Source organism: Podarcis tiliguerta (genome assembly GCF_965153285.1).
Source record: "Podarcis tiliguerta genome assembly, chromosome: 7".
Taxonomy (NCBI): Eukaryota; Metazoa; Chordata; class Lepidosauria; order Squamata; family Lacertidae; genus Podarcis; species Podarcis tiliguerta.
Genome location: NC_139540.1, coordinates 38,019,521 through 38,039,888, shown reverse-complemented (window position 1 = coordinate 38,039,888; position 20,368 = coordinate 38,019,521). Strand labels below are relative to the sequence as shown.

At 44.3% G+C, this 20,368-nt stretch overlaps 1 protein-coding gene across 7 annotated transcripts in view; it reads left to right on the top strand.

Annotated features, from left to right (window-relative positions):
- RGS20 (regulator of G protein signaling 20) overlaps positions 1 to 20,368 on the top strand; it is a 51,227-nt gene that overhangs the window by 14,783 nt on the left and 16,076 nt on the right. Inside the window, exon 3 of one of the 7 annotated variants that reach the window (XM_083451378.1) lies at positions 6,835 to 7,143. The exons of 3 other annotated variants lie outside the window; for them this stretch is intronic. In XM_083451378.1, the coding sequence (XP_083307504.1) occupies positions 6,835 to 7,143 (309 nt within the window). Of the gene's footprint in view, positions 1 to 6,834; positions 7,144 to 7,884; positions 8,584 to 9,303; positions 9,803 to 9,853; positions 9,946 to 20,368 lie in introns of those variants that run through there. 3 more of the 7 variants (XM_083451377.1, XM_083451375.1, XM_083451376.1) reach the window with 3 other exon arrangements.

Sequence of the window (20,368 nt, the reverse complement as noted above, 5' to 3'; positions counted from 1 at the left end):
CAGAACTGCAATAGCTACTTCTTCAATGCACATACGTTAAGCTCATGAGGTATGAGTCCTTTCCCAGAAATGCTGCTCTTGGCATTCCTTAATTTCAGTTCCAAGAGAGTTCCAAGACAAACTTTTCAGTAGATGTTTCAACAGCTATAAAGTAAATTAATGGAACAATACTTTTAAGTCTTTAATCCAACATCATTTAGTCAACAGGATGTTCCAGAAAGACACATTTCTCCCTTCCCTATTTCTCCTTAAGGTTAGTGATGAGTTTCTCTCCTTCTTTCCTTATTAGTTAAAATGAATAAGGAATTTCTGACATGTGAAAATCTGGTATGCCTCAGCAACATGAACTCCAAACAGGCATTAGTCATATGCACATTAAACTGTACTTTCAGAGGGAATGAACTGAAAATTAAAATGCATAAGACAATGTCGTAATTAGGTACATGATAGCTCTGTCTGTTCTGTAAACAGAATATTTTCCAGCTTCCAGGAAATTCATTCAAACTAAAAGTTGTTTTTGTTGTGGTTAGAAGTGGTATAATTGAATTGCAAACACAGAACCTCATTCTGGTTGTAATTTCAAGTGGTACCTTATATTTATTTTTTTAAGATGCCCTGCTTTAAAAAAAACACTCCCCCACCTACAAAAATGGCTTATATAAGTAGAAAATGACAAATCTGATAATGCAAAAATAGTTTTAAAAAACAAAATAAATGAAACCGATTAAAAGCACATAAGCATGAAAGCCAAAGGATATAAAATGAGGACAGTAGAGCTCAATTATAAAATGTCTTCTGGAATTAATAAAAGGGGTTTCAACATCTGCCTAACAGCACAAAGAGGAATTAGTTTGTTGGATGAACCACAATCCCTGCCCCGTGAGAGAATTTGACACATATCTACAGAATCATCACCAAGAAGGCCCTCTCCAAATAACTGGCCACTGACATTACCTGGCCATCCAGGGGCAAAGTGAGGTACAGGAACCCCCAAATGAACTTGATAATTCAGGGGAGAATACAATCCCAATCAAAATTAGTTGCAAACCTCCACCAAGAGCAGAAGAATCTTCAATTGTTTGTCTTCCAGACACCCATTCAGAATTTCCAGTACTTCTCTAGGGTTAGATGATTAATATTAAAAGGTTGAGAGTTGAGTGTCATCAACCTACTGGTGACACTTAAACCCAAATCCCCAAATGACATCATCCAGCGGGTTCATATAGACATTAAAACTCATAAGAAGCTGGCTTCTGCTTTTAATCAATTGCTTTTGAGAAGCCAGTTCCCCTCATTTGACAGTTTGAAGGTGGTGTGGGTGGAAGACCTGGGGGAAACTCTAGGCCCAGCTTTATGGTGGGGAGGTCTGGTCTACCAAGCCCTTCTCAGCTTTTGCCAATATGCAGAACTCTCTCAAAGTGGTGCATCTGTGGTCGCACGCACTGCCCAGGCTTGCTCTAATTGCTGTTGGTGAGACTGCCCAGATAAGAGTGCTTATCGGCTTATGTTCTGGGGCTGTCATTTTGTTTCTGTTTTCTGGGTTTGAAGGATGGAGAAAATTACATCCATAATTGGTAAACAGGCAGTTAAAGAGCCAAAGTTATGTCTGCTCTCCATATATGAAGGAGACAAAAACACCCTACTAATCAAACCATTGATTATGTTCCTCCTAATCACACCCCATTTAACTACAACCCAGGGCTGGAAGGTTCCTTGACCATTATAATGGGCATGTGGTATAAAAATACGGTTTCCTTGAAGATGCTAACTCATAAATTTAAAGGCACCAAGGGTTTTGCCATGCACAATATTTTGTGACCATATGGGTATCATTCTCTCTCTCTCTCTCTCTCACTCACACACACACACACACACACACACACACACTCTCTCTTAATGAATATCAACACTCACACCATGGATTGCCTTGTTCTAGCCAAGTGGGTTATTCATTTAGAAGAATTATTAAACTTATTTGGACCTTGTGCTCTTCAAACTCCCCCCGCCCTATTTTTGCTCTGCCACTAGTATTAGTTGTAGGTACCCTTATCATAGTTTCGCTTGTTAACGATTTTGTTTTCCATGTTTTTGTATGGTTCTTTTTCAGGGCGTACTTTTTTGTCCTGATGCCCATTTTATATATACTGGATGTGTTATACCTTCTTCTTCTTTTTTAAGCACAAAATGTTATAAGGAGCAGAAAAGGACAGGAGAGTAAATCTTACTGAATTGTTGTTAACTGCTTCATTCAGCAGTATATGGACTTTGGAAACACGGATTAAAAGTAAGCACTTTGGGGGCCTATATAATGCTCAGAGACCTAAAGGCATTATATGTGTGTGTGCTTTAAAAGCAAATAGGAAACAGGTGATATTAAAAAGATAAATATAACAAATAATAGCTTCATTTTTTCAACAAACATGAGCTTGGCTGGATCAGAGCAAAGGTCCAGCATCCTGCTCTCTACAGAGGCCAACAAAGTGCTTCTGGGAAATCTGCAAGGTGTGGAGTCAATAGCCTTGCCTCATTTTTGCTCCCTAGTAGCTATTATTCTATAGCCTACTGGTTCTGAACCTAGAGGTTCTCATAGCTATGGCTCTGTCTCCCATGAACTTGTTTAATCCCTGTTGAAGCCACACAAGCAAGTGGCCATCAGACATCCTTTTGCAGTAAATTCCATACATTATGTGTTGTGTGAAGAGGTACATTTTGGAGGGCTGTCTTGAACTACCAGAAAGCTGGGGCCTCCAGAAAGTAGCTTTGCAACCCTACAGCCCTATGGCCTACAGCAGTAGCAGCCAGAGTGGTGGATCAGAGCCATGGAGCTACCTTCCCAACACAGGGCTCGCTACAGCATACCTAGAGAGGGCAGGGAGGGCAGTTCTGCACCGGCACACCAGTGGAAGTGCTGGATTGACTGCTGGGGTGTCCATGTTGCCCTTCCTTTGGGGCCACCCTGCCCTGCCGCAACCCTATCCCCATCCAAGTAGGTTGTAGCATCTCCTGTGTTGCGAAGGTGACTCCATAGCTATATCTGACAATTGCCTCTCCCAATGGCAGAGAAAGAGGGTCCAACCTCAAAGATGGAGATTTGGTTTCAGGTGCCTCCTCCCCACCACCTCTGTGGCTCTTGCCCTACTGATGCCGGAAATCCAACATAGATAGTAGGGCCACAAAAGTGGTACCAGGGAGTGGATTGATGTGTACCAGAGCATGGCATGGATCCAAAGGTTTTCCCAGTCTCTTAGTCTGCCTCCAAGTGAGGGAGAAAACTGGACCATCCTTGGATCTGACATAATGAAATTCTCTCCCTTTGGGGAAGGGTTGTGGCATCTGTTTTGCATGCAGAAGGCCCCAGGCTCAATGTCCAGCATGTCCAGGAAGGGCTAGGACCGCTGGTGAACCACCACCATGGACTAATGGTCTGGCTCAGTATAAGGCTGCTTCCTTGGTTCTAAGTTCTTAATGGGATGGAAATTGTTTCTGGATAAGGGAGTTCAAGCACCTCTGGTTCCCCATCCCCCTGGCACTTAGCATTGTAGCCTAAGTGTATAAATGCAGCCCTTTTCTATGCCTTTCTGCTTCTCTTCAGTGCTGTTTACTTCCTCCTAAGTGTCCCTAGAATTGCAACCATAATGGAACCTTCTTATTCTCCTTAAAAGCACAATAAAGAGAAGGGGAAGCTCTTCATCACAATCACCTGCAAATGCATATTTCCTTTTGTTTATGGAGGAATATTATTAAGACTCTTACAATACAGAACTCTTCATCAGATGGCCAATTCTCAGCCTCAAATAAAGCCAGGTTCCATTATAAGCTCCTATTTCCTAGTGAAAGGGTTTACAATTTAGGAGCCAGGCAACCAATCAAGGTTGGAGTTAGCCACATTTTTTAAAGCTCACGGTGATTCATTTACCATTAATATCTCCAAGATAGGCAACAGATGTAGCTTTCCCAAACGTGAAGATTTCTGATTGCCTTGAAAATGTTAAAATGTACCCTATCAATTTTTAAACTGTTTTTATTTATTTTCGTAGTACAGAAGATAAATTTTGAGAAAACAATTGCTACAACAGTAAAAAAACAAAAACAAGTGACTTGTCCTGATAAAAATACAGACTTTTATCATGCCATGTGTTAAAGTTTCATTTAAACTCTTCCAACTCTACAATTCTATGAAACAGAATAATATTTCAAAAAGCGTTATGCATGACATATTAATCAACATGGAATTGGAAATCAAAAGTGGGATAGTAACCAAAAAAGAAAAGCAGTGTGGAGTGCTTCTGTTCGGGATTCCAGATACCCAGTCCTGCCATTTTCCAGGATAGCCCCCTGCTTTTTTTAACACTAGGGAGCCACCCAAAAAAATATATAGAAGGGGGTCAAACAAACTGGGCTCCTAGGAGTTGGTGCCCCTGTGCCCAATCTTGGTACCTCTTGGAATTAAGGAGTTTTGGATCCTGTGGATATAAGGTTGCTTCCACCATAGCACTGGAACACCCTCTTTCAAGGACCAGGACCAGCACCAGCTGAGACTCAGCTGAGCCAAGGATGGGGAACTTCCCCCTACGTATATGGCCATGAAGGACTTAACTGGCATAGCCCCATTGAGCCCAGACTTGGCTGGCCCAGCCAGGGGTCTGTGTGCTCCAAATTCACTCATCCTGGAGGATCTTGGGTTCAGATTGTGCTACAATTTGTTTTTCTGTAAGAAATGGATAGAATCATTTTCCTTCATTTCTCCCATCTCTTTCTTATAGCAGGGGCTCCCAAGCTGTGGTCCGTGGACCACCAGTTGTCTGTGAGCTTCATTCATGTGGTCTGTGTACTGTTACTTATATCCTCAGCAGTTTTCAAGTGGACCATGGTGAGGGAAAGTTTGTGAAGCCCTGTCTTATAGGACTGGTTCCTGAAACTGACAAGAGGTGCTGCATTGCATTTCTTATCAAACTGATGCATACTGTTGCATCCAGGAACATTCTGTAGGATGGAGAAGGGGTCTTGGTGTGCTCTGAAAGTGACAAGACATTTAAACTGTCCAACGAAAGCACAGGTAAATTAGCTCAAAAATATGCAAAAAGCCCCCAAGAAGCACTGTGAATTGATACACACTGAATTCAGTCTGTAGAGGCAATCGATGAGTGTTCTTAAAAATGAGAAGAAATGAAAACTCCAATCTGAGGCATAAAACAATATGAAACTTGTGAGGTTTTATGCCTTTGGGGAGTAGCACAGTGATTGCACATTTAAGGCCATTTAGATAGACAATGTCAACATTACAAGTGTTCACTGAAAGGAAATTGAAGCTAAGAAGATACTACAAGTTTCTAGCCGCTTATAACATGGGGACCTCCATCACATAAAGATAACATGGCAGGCCTGAAACGTGGCATGTCTGATGACGTAGGGGAGTAGTACAATACCTGAAAAATGAACGACATTTGGATGGAAAGTTCTAAAGTTGTAGGCAGCAGAAAACAGGCATTGTCTACGTTGTAATCAATATAGTTATTTTATTTTATACTTATTAATAGCCCTCCTGTCCTCCCAAAGCAATCTAGGGTGGCAAACAACCAGTGGTAAAATATATTTGAAATATATTTAAAATAATTCCAATACAGATGCAGACTGGGAAAGATCGTGACTAAAAAGTCTTATTGAAAGAGGAAGGTCTTCAGTAAGCAATGAAAAGACAACAGAGATGACACCTGTCTAATATTTGAGGGGAGGAAATTTCAGAGGATAGGTGCCACAACACGAAATGCCCAGTTTCTACATTGTAAAGACTTGAGAGCAGACCTCCTGATAAGATGGCATCTGTAGGTTGCCCTCACTTGCAGAGAACAGTGATTGTCTGGATATACAAGGGGGGGGGTGATCTTTTAGGTATCCTTAAACTGAAGCAATTGAATGCAAGTTCCATTTTTAAAAAATATTTTAAACACGAGCTGATGGCTATACATATGCACTGTAGCTGGGATTGAAGATTCTGTCGACACAGTTTGGATGAATCAGCATGAAGCTCCTTGGGTGGTTTTCAGTAAAATATAGTCACACCAGCACACATGCCTAGGCACCATCAGATCAAGCCAGACATATGCCCAGCAGAGGGCAACAATGACAGAGCCAACCAGCACATGAAGTCGCATAATTTTTGATACAAGAGGCTGGCCATTTTGTACGTTCTTTTTCTTAGGACTTGTTCTAAATTTCCATCTGAGTTCTAAAGCCCACATCTGGAAATAGGAGATGCAAAAGATAGGATGCAGAAGTGTCCTAGAAGTGATCAGGAGAAGTGTTGATGCTGGTTTATCATGCTTTATATTAACATGATTCTTGTTTAAACAAACACAGTTTATTCCAGTACCTGACCCTCTTCCTTAAACTGAAAGAGGATCCTGACATATGTTTACTTCTTGCATGCCAAAACGGCTTCTTAGCAGTTTACAAGTATAAGATCAATTGTAAGATCCATGCATAATTGAAATACACAGTTAAACAGTTCCATCAACACATTAAAAACATCCATAACTAAAATAAACAGTAAAACATGCCAGTGTAAAGCATAATATTTAAAACAGTTTAAAAACAATTAGATCAGAAAGTTCAAGTTCAGGGAATGCTGGCCTAAGCAGCTGTGTCCTCAAGAGCCTGTGGAATGCCAATACTGATGGGGCCTCTCATATTTTTGCAGGGAGTAGGTATGGTTAGGCTTGTACTGTTAAAGCCAAGCAACTTGGATCAAGCTAGCTGGGCATCTTGGTAATTTTTGTTTTGTATTTCTCTCTCTTTCCTTCCCCGCTCTGTCCATGTTTTCACCCAACTCCCTAGATTCTCCAATCCCTCTCTGTCCTCCTTCCCAGCTTCCCTCTCTTGTCCAGACCACGCTTTCAACCTTTAGCCTACCACTCATGCCTTCCATCCCTGCCAGCTGCCCCTTTCTCTAACATCTCACCCTTCCGAACAGGGACTCTGCTCCGGAGGGAAGCGGCAGCTCTGGGTCCGCTCGACGCCTTACTAGGAGGCCTCTTGGCAGAGCTGGCCTTACGCAGCTGCAGCTCCTCGGAGCCCCTGAGATGCTCTAAATGTAAAGAAGCAGCATTCAGGACACACAAGACTTTCTCAAAACAGCACAGTGATGTGAGTACCACTTGCTTGAACAGGATCCCCCTGGGGGAAATAGGAGCAGCTCATCCACATCCCAATCCCCTCTTTTTAAGGAGGTTGTGTGCAACACACTTGTTTCTAAATAGGAAAACTTGCCCGTAAGAACATATGGAACAAAACACTCTGATTCATTAGCCTTCACCTTTGCTTGTCCTCAAACATATTTGCATTCAGAAGTATACAGCCCCAGAAGATGAAGCTGGTTTTCGAAAACAGAAAGGCAATGGTGCTCAAGCCTGACTAGAATTCACTCACTGGCCTCAACCGGCTGCTGGCTGCATGGAGCTGGCTGCGACGATTGACTGTTAGTATCACACATAGTCTCAGAGCATAGGCTTCATGTACACACATTGAGATGTGGAAACAGGTGATTATGTGCCTTTGCTCACCGTACATATAACCTTAAATGTGAACTGGGACTATGTACGTACATTTGTTTGAGAGATGTTCACACAATCCATTTGCTATAATTATTGAATAATAAATGAATAAATGGGGTGATCCAGAAGTGGGGCCTGCTTGCGTAGACTTAGAATCAAGGTTACGATTATGGTATGAGGAAACGTCATGAGCCCAACATTTGCTGCAGCACCCCACTGAGGCAATACAGGAGCCAGCCTCAGTGAGCAGCTAAAGGCTCTTTGCACATGACTCTTAAGTAAACCAGGTTCTGAGCCCAGGCTCTTCTATTATTATTATTATTATTATTATTATTATTATTATTATTATATGTTAGTCTTTCTTTTTCTTCTGGCTTACGAAACGACCTACAAACAACAAAACGAACAGGAAAAAAAACCCAAACAGATAGACTGAAACCAAGAAAAGAAAGAAATACAGTATAAGCATCCCGCCCACTTCCAAAAGGCCACACAGATAGTTAAAGGCCAAAGGCCTGGTTATAGAGGGAAGTTTTTGCTTGGCTTTAACCCTTTCCTCTACCACAAAGGGCCTCCCAATTATCCCCCGTGTTTTGTATCAGGGGCTGTGTTCCTCAGAGGAAAGGCATGTTCAGAAGCACTTTTTGGTTTGTTGCAACTTCAGGGCATGGAGTAAAAGTGTATGGAGTGGAGCAACAATGATATCATGATACCCGGATCCGAAATGTGCTTGTAAATAAGTCCCGAGTCCCAGCAGCTGATTTAGGGAGGTGGGGGTCAGCTTTGAGACCTTCCAGAGCTGGAAGGGCAGCGCGGCTTCTGAGCTAGGCGTGAGACTAGGAAGCGGTGGGGACGAGAAGCTGGTGGCGGCGGTGCTTTTTTTCCTCCTCGGAATCTCGGGTTTCCGAGCCAATCCAAACAGGATGCGAGCTGTCGTGGTCGCCGCGGCTGCCTTGATGAACGCGCTCGCCTCTGCCGGTAACCAGGGAGCCCTGATTCAAGCTCCCGAGAAGCAGGAGGAAGTGACGCCCAGGTTATTTATGCATCGAATCAATTTCAGTTTTGGGGAGAACAGCGCTGCTCTCTCGCCCTCTCCGAGCGCCAGCCAGGAAGCCCTGGAAAGAGAGGCAGGAAAGGCAGTGCCTGAAAGCCGACTCCTGGCAGAGCTGCATCACCTGATCGCTTCCATGCCAGCCTCTTCGCAAGGCGCTTTTGCTCGCCTCGCCTCCGCAAACAAATCTGGGGCAGGGCTTTCCCTTGCAACCGCGCGTTTCCCTTACAGAGGCTCTTAAGGGTTCCGTTTAGCACTTAAGCCTACCTAGCGTGCTGTAGGGAGAGGGGTGGGTAGGCGAGGCTTTTTCTCCAGATCCAATTTATGCCGCGATTTCTTCCACATTGCATTTGATTTCTTCTTCTTTAACAGAGAAAATAAGCCCTCATGAGGTTTAGTGAATGGAGACGTCCCTGCCCGTATCCAAAAGGGTTCTTCCGTCCGTTTAGATCGTCTGATAAAGCGGTCAGGATGTCAGAGGGGAGCGGGTGGCTGTGACAGGCAAAATGAATGCCTCTGCCTTTTCATCTCTCCTGCACAAACACCTTGTTTACCCCTCCATTTCTCCTCCCCGAGGGAGATCCGAAGCAAAGCCGGAGCCTCCCTCTTCGCTACCCGCCTCCCCTCCCTCCCTCCCTCCCACCCATCTGTTTTCACAATGTGTTTGCTGCAGATGTTTGTGGCTCCAGATGTCCGTTGCCTGGGCTGGCATCCGCGCGGGCACGTGCCCGTGTGTGGTGTTTTCAACAGCCAGGGCGCTTCTCCGGGGGCGGGCAGAGGGGGGAGCCGGCGAGGGAGGCGGGAAAATGACGGCGCGCTGCAGAGAGCGCTTGGCCGGGAGCTGTCCAGGGTGCTGAATCGCGCCAGCGAAGGCGAGCAGGCGCTTGCTTGGCCGAGAACGGTCTGTCTCTGGGGTCCCCGGGCTCCGTTTCCCGGCCTCTCCAGTCTTCCCCTCCACGTTCACCAGAAAGGCGCTGGGGTGGAGGATAGGCGGCCACCTGGACATTGTGGTGCCTGAGAAGAAAGGAAGTTGGGGACCGAGCCCGGGTGTGGACGCTCCAGCAGCCCGGGCTTCCTAGGAGAAGCAGAGAGACGCATGCGCATGGCGGGCGAGCTGCCTTCCCCGGCTGAAGAGCCCGCTGCGAACGGATGTGAGCAATGCAAAGATTTGCACCCGGCTCCGGAGATCGAAGGGGAAATTGTAAGTACCCGGCAGCCCCTCGGACTTTGCACCGAGACTGGACGGGGAGCTGCTCAGGCTCGCCTGGGCGGGCTCAGCTGCCTCAGACTCAGCTGCCTGAATGATGTGTGTGTGTGTTTCTGGTACACTGGTAGAAGCCCCCGGTAAGTAAAGCTTGCAGGGGCGACTTCCCTCGCCTACCACTTGGGCTGGTGTGGGCTTCCGGAGCTTTTCAGTCAGGCGCTCACAGGTGAGTCGCCCAGCCACAGGTGTTTGAGGTTCTTGGGACCTGGAGGCTCTGCCCGGAGGAAGATATCCGTTCTGGGGAGGGAGGGTGCCAGGGTGGAGTAATTTTTCCGACGGGGTGTCCCTCCGGGAAGAGAAGCAGGCCAAGTGGAGTGTCTCCGGGGTTGGAGAGGGGGCTTCGTGTCGGCATCTCCTCCTGAGGGGTGGGGGGTAGGCTCAACTGGAAAGCAGCTGCGGGATGGGGAGCATTGCTGGGCATGGCCATTGGAAACAGGTGCTCTGTCATCCTTGGTGCTGAGGAACGGGGAAAGCGGTTTAGGAGTGAGCTCTACCATGAGGAAGGGTAGATGGAGAGGGATCCAAATCCCTGGCCAGGTAGAAGGCAGTCTGGATCCCCGCTACGGGAGCTTGGATGGTGGAGGCTCGGTGACCCCAGGGCGCTTGGCTTGGCATTTTCCCCCGTCCACCAACCCAAGAGTCCTCCAAACACCAAGTACTCGACTGGATCCTTCCTAGGTCAGCAAAGGGCTCTCCGTCCATCCAGCCCTGCAAGAGAGCCTGTCCTCAAGGCTAAAGGAGAAGCCGCCTGAGCGAGAGTCAGGTCTGCGGGCGATCCTCGTGAACGCGCAAAAGGGCTGGGAATGGAGCGGATTGGAAAAGTCTCCTGGTTATGTCCATGTATATTCACATATACTTAGCCGGGCGTGAAAGGTTGAGAAAGCGAAGGTCTCTTTTTTTCCTTTCCATCCGCCTTTCCTGCACAGCGGGTAGCAGTTCCGCCCTCGCGTGGAAACTGCCTCCTTCCCGGTTCCCGCCTTACCTGTCGGCTTCTTTCCGGGAAGGCTTTCGGTCTAGATTGGCGCCGAGTCAATTTCATCCTGTTCGGCTTTGCTTTTTCGCTGAAGGGGGAATGGCAGGCTTGTTTTCGCCAGCACATGATCTTAACTGCCCCTTTTCTAAAGTTAAGGAGCAAAAGGACAAGCAGTAAGCGAACCCATAGCCAGATATTTGCTCGCTTCTTCCGACAAAGTCCCTTGGAACCGAACGCCAGGGGGCGCCGTTTGGAAAGAGGCCGCAGGGACCCCTCCTTGCCTGTTAAAATTAGTTTATATGGAGTATTTTGGACGCAGAAACACGCAGCGCAAAAACCCCAAGCTAAGCAGAGTAATGCATATAGACAGGCTCACATACATCAATCACTGGGTGGATTCATAATTGCAGGAATAAGTTCATTTAACTGCACATCCCTATTATCTAGGCTCTTAAATGCTGAAGGATAGTTTAGCTATTGTCATTCTCACATGACTAGTCATATATTAACACCTTGTCTGCATATGAATCATGGCCATGGGGGGTATCTGCCTACGTCTTTAAAGTATACATCTAAAATGTAAAGCATAGGTTTGTAAAGGTTTTGCATCATACAAATACATCCATCATGGAACCAAACTGGCTGCAGCTCTCTGTCAAGCTTATGCCCTCAGTGGCCAACTTGGGGTTGGCATGATCCTCAGCTGAGAACATTGACCTTAGTGGGACTTACATATATTCAGCTAGCTCTGGATCACGCCTACAGTGTCAAAACCCATTCATTAGTTTCAGTATTAGTAGATAATATCCGAAGTATGCAACACAGCATAAGCCAGAGTGAAATGCAAACCACTAGCCATACAATACAATCTATGGCTGATACTATATATATCTCATACATATGCACATTTATATCCCACATTTTCTCCAAAGAGCTTAAGTTGCCACACACACTTCTCCCCCTTCCCATTGCATCCTCAGAACAACCCTATGAGGAAGGTTAGCCTGAATGATAGTGACTGGTCCAAGTGAGTGGGCATTTGAACCCTGGTCTCCTGGTCCTAGTCCAACACCAAGTGGTTCTATGTTGTCTGTCTAGTTGTATGAATGCAATAGGCTTGGAGGTCAGAAGTTTTCTGACTATATACTGGCGCATACACAATCTGGGGTTTGGGCACAGCTCAACCAGTTGGCCAGTTATTGCAGTGGAACCTCGACAATTGAAAAACTGGTAATATAACATAGCATGTCTTAAAGCTGCTCCATTCTTCTATTCCCACTCCAATACTTTGGAGGTTATGCTGTTTTTTATGATGTAAATCATGAATTATACAGCGTCACGTTGCAGGGAAACTGTCCATTACCCCATAGTGAAAAGAGTACCTAGTGGGTATTTTTAAAAAGTCAATTCTGCAGCTAAATTGCTGATGTTCCAGCAGCTGAACTACAATACAGTATTTCATTCAAATACAATTATGAACGTGAGTTGCATCAAGAATATTACTGGCCCACTAATGATTTTCTTCATTTTGGAGTCTTGTATTAAAAAATAAATTGTAGAATAAACTTGCTCCTAAAGGGCTGTCACTACGCTACACATCATCATAGTTCCAATACAAAAATAGGAATAACAGATAACCTTTTAATAACCTTGAGAGTTAAAATTTCCAAATAGCAGAAAAAAGATGATGAGCCTAAATCGTTTTAAAAGTTCTGAACAAGTCTTTTTATGGGGAATCTTGCCTACCTAATAGAAGGCTGGAGGATATTAGAAAGATGCAGGGGTTTTTTATAGTAATTGGAATCGTTTTATATATTACTGCAATATGTGCTACAACCACACATTGAAGTACTATTATACACTCTGTTGGAAATATTCAGACACAAACATTTTCCTAACGTGGATTTTTCTGATATTTATTGAAAGTCCTTTTATGCCACCTCCTGGGGCAAATCCTAACCAAGGCAGATTAGAGCAAAAATAACTTCATATATATATATAGTAGGCTTCTTTAGCTTCATAATGACAGCAGGAGCATTATGCTTCCAAATCATTCACAGAAAAATGCACTTGCAATAGATTGCATCCAGTGTCAGTGCTACTCAGGGCAGATCCACTGAAATTAATGGATATAACGCTTAAGGTATACTAATTTCGATGGGTCTATTCTGATTATAACACAGTGGAAGAAGAACATAGCCATCATGGTAGAAATGACAAGCAGGTGACCGAAGGGGAGGGGCAAGGCAGCTGAGAGTTCTGCATGGTGTGGGCACAGTGGTGGAGACAATCTGATGCTCCTGACCCTGCACCCACACCGAGCCCCCCTCCCCCGCCTTGTCCCAACCTCTCTCAGCAAGCGTCAGTGATGCACAGTGTTGGGAAGCTGAGATAGCAATGTCACACCATCTGTTAATGCATCGTGATGAGCAGCCATTGATAGCCTTATTCTCCATGAATTTGTCATCATTCGCACACACACGCGCGCACACACACACACACACACACACACACTGATTTTAACCAAAGAAATAAACATGCTGAAATCAATAGGCTTAGAACCCAAACAAAGATGGCACTAAGAATATAAGAAGAGCTCTGCCGTATCAGGCCAAAGGCCCATCTAGTCCAGCAGGAATCCTGTTCGCACAAGTCAGAATATCCAGATTGGGGAAATGGTGCAGAAGAAAAGGGTGAACTCGTATCTTGGATCCATGACCCGGATCCAAAGAACAATTGCTCGGCTGCTGTTGATATCTTCCACCACATGTCTAATGTGGTCCTTGGAATAGCTAAAGTTTGGATTGTGCCGCTGATTTTAATCTAAACTCATTTTAAAACACGGCATTGAAAACACCAGCAGGATAATATTAGTGGAACTGTAGAGGTTGCTTTATTTTGTCATACTATAACATGCTGTTGAAAACAGATAAACAGAGATTATCCTACCTGGCCATCTTTCTTATTTTCTGTTTTATTATGACAGTAACTGGCTCTTTTAGATGTCTCAGCTTTGCAAAACACACTTCCTTCAGGCTTTCTCCTGAAGCTCCACTTGGCCAGTTTTGGGGACCCCGCAAAAGCCTTCAAATGATCATTGGGGGCAGTCCATGGGTGGGGACCTGGCAGCCCATTTGCAAGATACAGTCTGTGAGACCTTTGGATCTGATCTAGGGCTTTCTCTCCTTGGCTCTGCCCCATGTGGCATTTCAGCTTAGGCAGTTGGCACCCTTCATGGCAGCTGGGACAAGAGCATATGTGGAGAGCGTATGTTAAGGTTACCAGATTTTTTTCAATGAAACCGGGGACACTTTTCAACTTCAATGGATTTTGTATGGGGACTGATTTGTAAATCCAGGGACTGTCCCCGGGAAATGGGGACGTCTGGTAACCTTAGTGTATATGGCACTAACATCCTTTGCATAATTGCCAATCAGGTGTTGATGTCATAACAAATGCACATCAGCATCTCCTTTGTGTTTAGGGGAGTCATGCCTTGCCATTAGGCAAGCTGGATTGGACACAGGATACCTGGTCCCCCATGCAATTTAGGATTCACCTGTGGACTCATACCCTAGCATAGAAGTATGAGGATTCCAACAGAGGATTCCAACTCAAAAGGCAAATGAATATGAATCAATGATTGTGCACTCCATGATGAGTCACCCTGAGGCAAACCACCATGCTGACCAATACAGTGTCAGTTTCTATTTGATCAGAGTCAGATTTCAGCACTTAATACAATAAAATCTGAGTCATGGCTCATACACTGCCACATGATTTCAGCACCCACTATGAGCTGTCAGATTCCTTGGTGTGAATCACAACATACTACAGTGAAATTGGCTTTGTTGAGGCCATTCATAAGAAAGCCTGGGGAACAGAATGCTCATTGAATTAGACCTTGACAGGAGTCAGTTGAGAACATTGGCTTCAGCAGCTGTCTGCTCAGCTCCATTTTGTTAATTATCAAGTGGCTCATAGAATCACAAAATAAATCTATTCAGCAATATATATATATATCATACCCACACATGCCCACACCCACCCACTCAAAGTGAGTTTAACTAAAGCAGTACACTCAGATGTAACTATTTTAGTGACTGACAAACTAGCTAATGATTTTTCTGCATTTAGAGTTCCTTAAACACACACACACACACAGGTGCGTCAAGCTGCTGCCATTTTTGGGTGTGATTCAATCAACTACGAGCAAATACAGGTTGCACAATTAAACCTGATTTGCTGCTCTTGCACAACAAGCCCACTTCCCCTTCAGCACTGGATTTTTTTGTGCTGTAAGGAAAGTGATGAAGAAATACAGTGGAAAGTGTATGATAACACTTGCTTGAAGCAATGCCATTTAACCTCCCTATAAGCAAAAAAGAATGAATGCTCAATAAATAGCTATGGGTTTGAAGCTTGCACCCCAGACCACTGAGGATAATCTTGGCCAATGTCATCTAACATCCCTGCAAACTTTGTGCAAACAAATCAGCATAAATGCTCAATAAACAGGTCATCTAGAAGTAGCCTATGTACCTAAGGACGTCATTTTAATTTTGCATTCTGACCTTCAAATAGTAAAAATATAAATATATGTATAGTTCCAATAAAGTTAAGAACTTGAAGGTTCGGAGTTAGTATCTACATTAGCCAGTTTTCCAAAGCAGCCTACATTTGAACACATAATTGTCCCCATTTAAACCCTCTTCATGCTGTCAGATTGCTGTCAAATAGATCGTGGATAAATTGAATGCAAGCTTGAGCTTATTAGTGAATAGGGCAGTGTACCTCTTGTTGTGACTGTGTGGGTGGGTGTTGCAGTTCTGACTAGCATTGCCTTTGAAATGTAAAGCAATGCTTATAATGCCTGCAGAAGAACAAAGCTTTTCAGAGCTAAAAACATCATACTTGGGCGTAGGCAACCTAGTTTCTGGTATTCTATAACTTTTTAATATGAGGCTTCCATATTTGTACTGAACTGAAGATTTCTCTTCCACCATGAATCACAGTTTCCAACTGCTTGGTCTGTGGTACCGAGTCTTGCACAAAATTCCTTGATAGGGAATAGACTGGCCACAGTCATTTATGTTCTGGCAGTCTCCTGACAGCACTGGTGTGTGCAACTACCTTCAAGGATTATTCAGAAGCTACAATTTGCACAGGATACAGCAGTGAGGATTTTAGTGGGGACCAGTCATTCAACTCCCACTTTGCCAGATTTGAAAGAACTTCTTGAGCCTCCTGTGCCCTTCCAAGCCTAATTCAGAATGCTAATAATACTTATCTTTAAGACCCTATATCAAGGGTGTGAACTTGTGGCCCTCCAGTTGTTCTGGAACTCCAGTTCCCACCATCCCTGCCCATTGGCCTTGCTGGCCGAGGCTGATGGAGTCTAACAATATCTGGAGGTCCACAGCTTCTCCCTCCCTATCTAAACCTCTTGGGACACAGGCACCCTTAAGAAGAAGCATCTCCCATGTCAACCTGCCAATGGCCTTAGGTTGTCAGGCCCTTTTCTGACCAGCACAGCTGAGCCTTTCCAGCTGTGACTGTCTGATTGGGCAACACTTACCAAGAAGGCTTGCCTGTTGCTTTCATTGTGGATGGGGAACCTGTGGCTCTCTGAATATTGTTGTACTATGACTCTTATTACCCCTAACCATTGTCATGTGAGCTGGAGCTGATGGGAATTGGGGTCCGACAAGAACTGAAGGAAGACATGTTATTCCCACCCCCATTTTATACCCCAGCAAACACCCTTTTAACATTCACCCAGGCTATTAAAGCTTGTTCTTTTAGCTGCTGCTTTATTAATTATCTGTATTATTTTAGTTCACTATATTTTTACTTTAAAAAACAACAACCCCTGCCCTGGGATGAATTTTGATGAAGAGTGGTAAAAAGTAAATGACATACATAGATAAAAATGAATAAATAGTGTTCCTTTGTGCATCATGCAGTCAGCTTCCTTGTATCTGGACAGTAGGAGTAGCTGCAGAAGGGAGCCTCAGTCTTGGTAATTTCATTCACTGGTAATACCAGTGTCTTAACTTGGGCTACTGTAATATATGCTCTGGTCAGCGGCATTGTGTGAGTAGAATGGGAGGCAGGAGGCGAGGCTGCCAAATTTTCACCTTGCACAGGGTGCCACTGAGGACCTTCAAAGTCTGCCTCAACCTTATGGATTCAGAGGAAGCAAATGATGCACACAGATCTTAACCTAGCAAATTCAGCATCACATTGACCAGTAAGGAACCAAGGCAAGTTACAGCAATTTGAAATTTAAAACTAAAAGCAGTTAAAGCATTTTAGAATCACAGGAATAAGATGGACTGCAAAAACCCACAACTCAGGTGTTCTTCGGCATTCACTAAAAGTTGTTCAGTATCATGAAGCCAGACACTCCTCTGTGGGGAGGGAAATGTACAACCTAGGGGTTGCCCCAGAGAATATCCTCTCCCAGGCCACCCCCACTGCTTGAGGGAGGTAGAACTTCCAAGAGTCGCCCCCCCCCCCCGATCTTAACATCTAGCAGGGTCTGGAGGGAAGGAGGCAGTCTTTCGGATATTTGGGACTTTGAACTCTAAGGTGATCGCCTTGCATTCAGCCCAGAAACGAAATGGCAGCCAGTGCAGCCAATTAACCACATCCTTCCTTTTAATTATCAAGTAGTGACAAGTGCTGGCAATTAAATTAGACCAATTTTTCCAGTGTAAGCATCTGCCTTTGTGATTTGCTGATTTGGCTTTAGGGAATAAAAGGAAACATGATGTTTGTGAGTGTAATAAACAAGAGCTTCAGAGACAAAGAAGCGCTCCTAACTCCTCAACGAGTTTACCATTTGTTAATACACACATTATCATAGGTTCTTCTTCTTTTCAAATGGTCTGGCATCTTGATCAAGCAAGGGAGGTAAAGCTCATGAGGTAAAGTGATCTCTGCAAAATTCTGCTTCTAACAGGATGCCTTGCCTGTGGAGAGATTGGCAAGCTGCACAATGTGACCAACCCCAAATCTCTCTGCTGAGCTGTGCTTCTTCTGGCTTTGCTTTTGTTTTCTCCTTCGTTTCCACTCATTCGCCCATTTCTGCCAACCTGTATACTTCTGTCTACTTTTCTGTACATTTGCTTGAAGGTACGTTAGGGAGCAACAGGGGCCCAGAAAGACAACAAGGGATGTGTTCTCATTCAAAGGGGATGCAGGAGTCAATATCCACAAATATATGGATTCAGGACAAGATTCTAGTGTCTCACACCAGCATCTACCTGAAATGAAGTGTGCAACAGAAAATTGTATCTTTGGCAGGGGTGGGGAATCTGTGGCCCTCCAGACATTGTTGGACTCCGGCTCAATGGTCAGGAATGATGGGGATTGTAGCACAACATTTGGAAGCCATCCAGAGTGGCTGGGTATGAATATTATTTGTTTGCTTGTTTGTTCCCCATCCCTGATTTATGGCTAGTTAAATATAATTATGCTTTGGATATGTGTTCTAGCTTGCCATTTGAAAGTTAGTTTTATTGCATAATACATGGAGTATTGAATATCACTCTATTTGATGTAAGTTGTCTATTTTAAAGTCCTAGTTTTTCGTGACTTAGCTGCTAGCATATTTGTCAAGCTAGGCAGGATCCAGTATGGTTTTTGTTGAACTGTATATTTTGTTCTTTCTACAGCTTGTAAACTGCCTTGTGTATAGCAATATAGAAAGGCAGTATACAAATTAAAAGTGAAATGGAAATGAAATTTCATAAGCAGACAATGGTCTTCTGCTGTGCAGGCTGATCATAAGTTGCAGCTACTGAATTTCGCCTTGCAGTACAGTTATTTAAAGTGTGCCTTTGTCAGATACAGAAAGGAAACCTCAGCCTGAACCACAGCAACAATAGCAAGGAAGGTATGCAAACTTCATTTATTTAGGACACAAAAGAGGCACATGACCTGAACAGTATTTCCCCCTCCATTTCCTCCAAAAACCTGTGCTCCCTGAATATGTATGCAAGACCAGTTCCTGCTTAATTTAGGAACAAAAGTAAGCAGGAATAAAGCCACATCGAACAATATACCATCTGCTTTATTATAGCTCTCGTTTGCTGCGAGAGCCAAAGTACAATTGAAAATAAAGGCCAGGCCAATCATCTTGTCAGTCTTGAACACACACGGCCCTTTTCAGCTTCAGCAGGCTCTGCGTATGCTCCATTCACAGAACCCTCTCTCCACAAAGGGCCTAACATGGAACAAGGAGAGAACCAACAGAGAAATGTGGGCCTTTGTTTGAGATCAAATTGATTTTCTTCTCTTTCCCTTTTTGACGTTTCAGGTTATTTTTTCCACAATTAACACCTGATCGGACAGTGGTCTATAAAAATGCTTTTGCAAGGGGCGCAACAAATCTCTAACAGAATCCTCACTGTTTTCATTTCACAGGGCTGTTTGCTAAGCTCATTAATTTAATCATAGAAGCAGGTTGAGAGACAGTAACAGGCCCAAGGTCTTCCAGGAGCTTGCTGGTTGACTGAACAGAGATTTGAACCTGGGTCTCCCCAGTCCAAGTCCAACTCACTGTCAGCTACACCACAGTGGTCCAATTACACTGATATACTACCTATAGTAAGTGTGCAGGGTCCTGTGTTGCTGCATAAGAATGGACGGGTTTGTTGTTAAAAAGTGCTATTCTCCTCTTTGTTCACTTTCGCATGGCATCTTCTGATGTATAGATCACTTCTTATAAACATATCCGGTGGGGGAATCCTGTTAAATGTGTCCCAGTGAGAATTCTTGCGGTGGCTTAAAGACCAAACAAATTCATTGTGGCATAAACTTTTGTGGATTATACTCCACTTCACTATATGCATGAAGTGTCATCCGAAATCAGCAAGCAGAGGTACATGTGGTTGGCAGTGGGAAGGGGAGAATGCAGGAGAGTGAGGTCAGAGGGTGAGCACGATTACCTAAACCCAAAATAATCCCTGTGACCATTTGAAATGGCTGTATGTATAATAAACACGGGGTGTTTAACAAGGATGGGAAAACTTTTTGCCAACTGAAGGCCATCTGGGCACGTGCAAGTGGCAGACAAGGCCAGAAGCAAAAGTAGGCAGAGCAACGAATGCAAAGTTTACCTAGCAGGCTAGTTTCTACACATGGTCACCCACACTTCTTGATCCTTCAACCAGGGAACCAAGAGTTGTTATCAGAGTTCAAGGACGCATTCCAGCCAGGCAAAAGCACTGGTTCAGTGCTCTTCTGTGTAGACATGTTTAGGATTGTGATGTATTCTCATGTGCTCCTTCAGATAAAAGCATGGGGATAGTGCCTGTGTTGAATACCAAAGACCCCAGATTCAATCTCTAGCATCTTTCCTTGAAAGGATTAGGTAGCTGCCAATGGGAAACACCTCCGGCTGAGACTCTGGAGAGCTACTGCTAGTCATAATGGGCAATGCTGGCTAGATAGACATGGCAGCCTGAGATGAGGAGGCACCTGTTGTTGCTTCTGCCTCAAGCTCTCTAAAACAAGAAGCA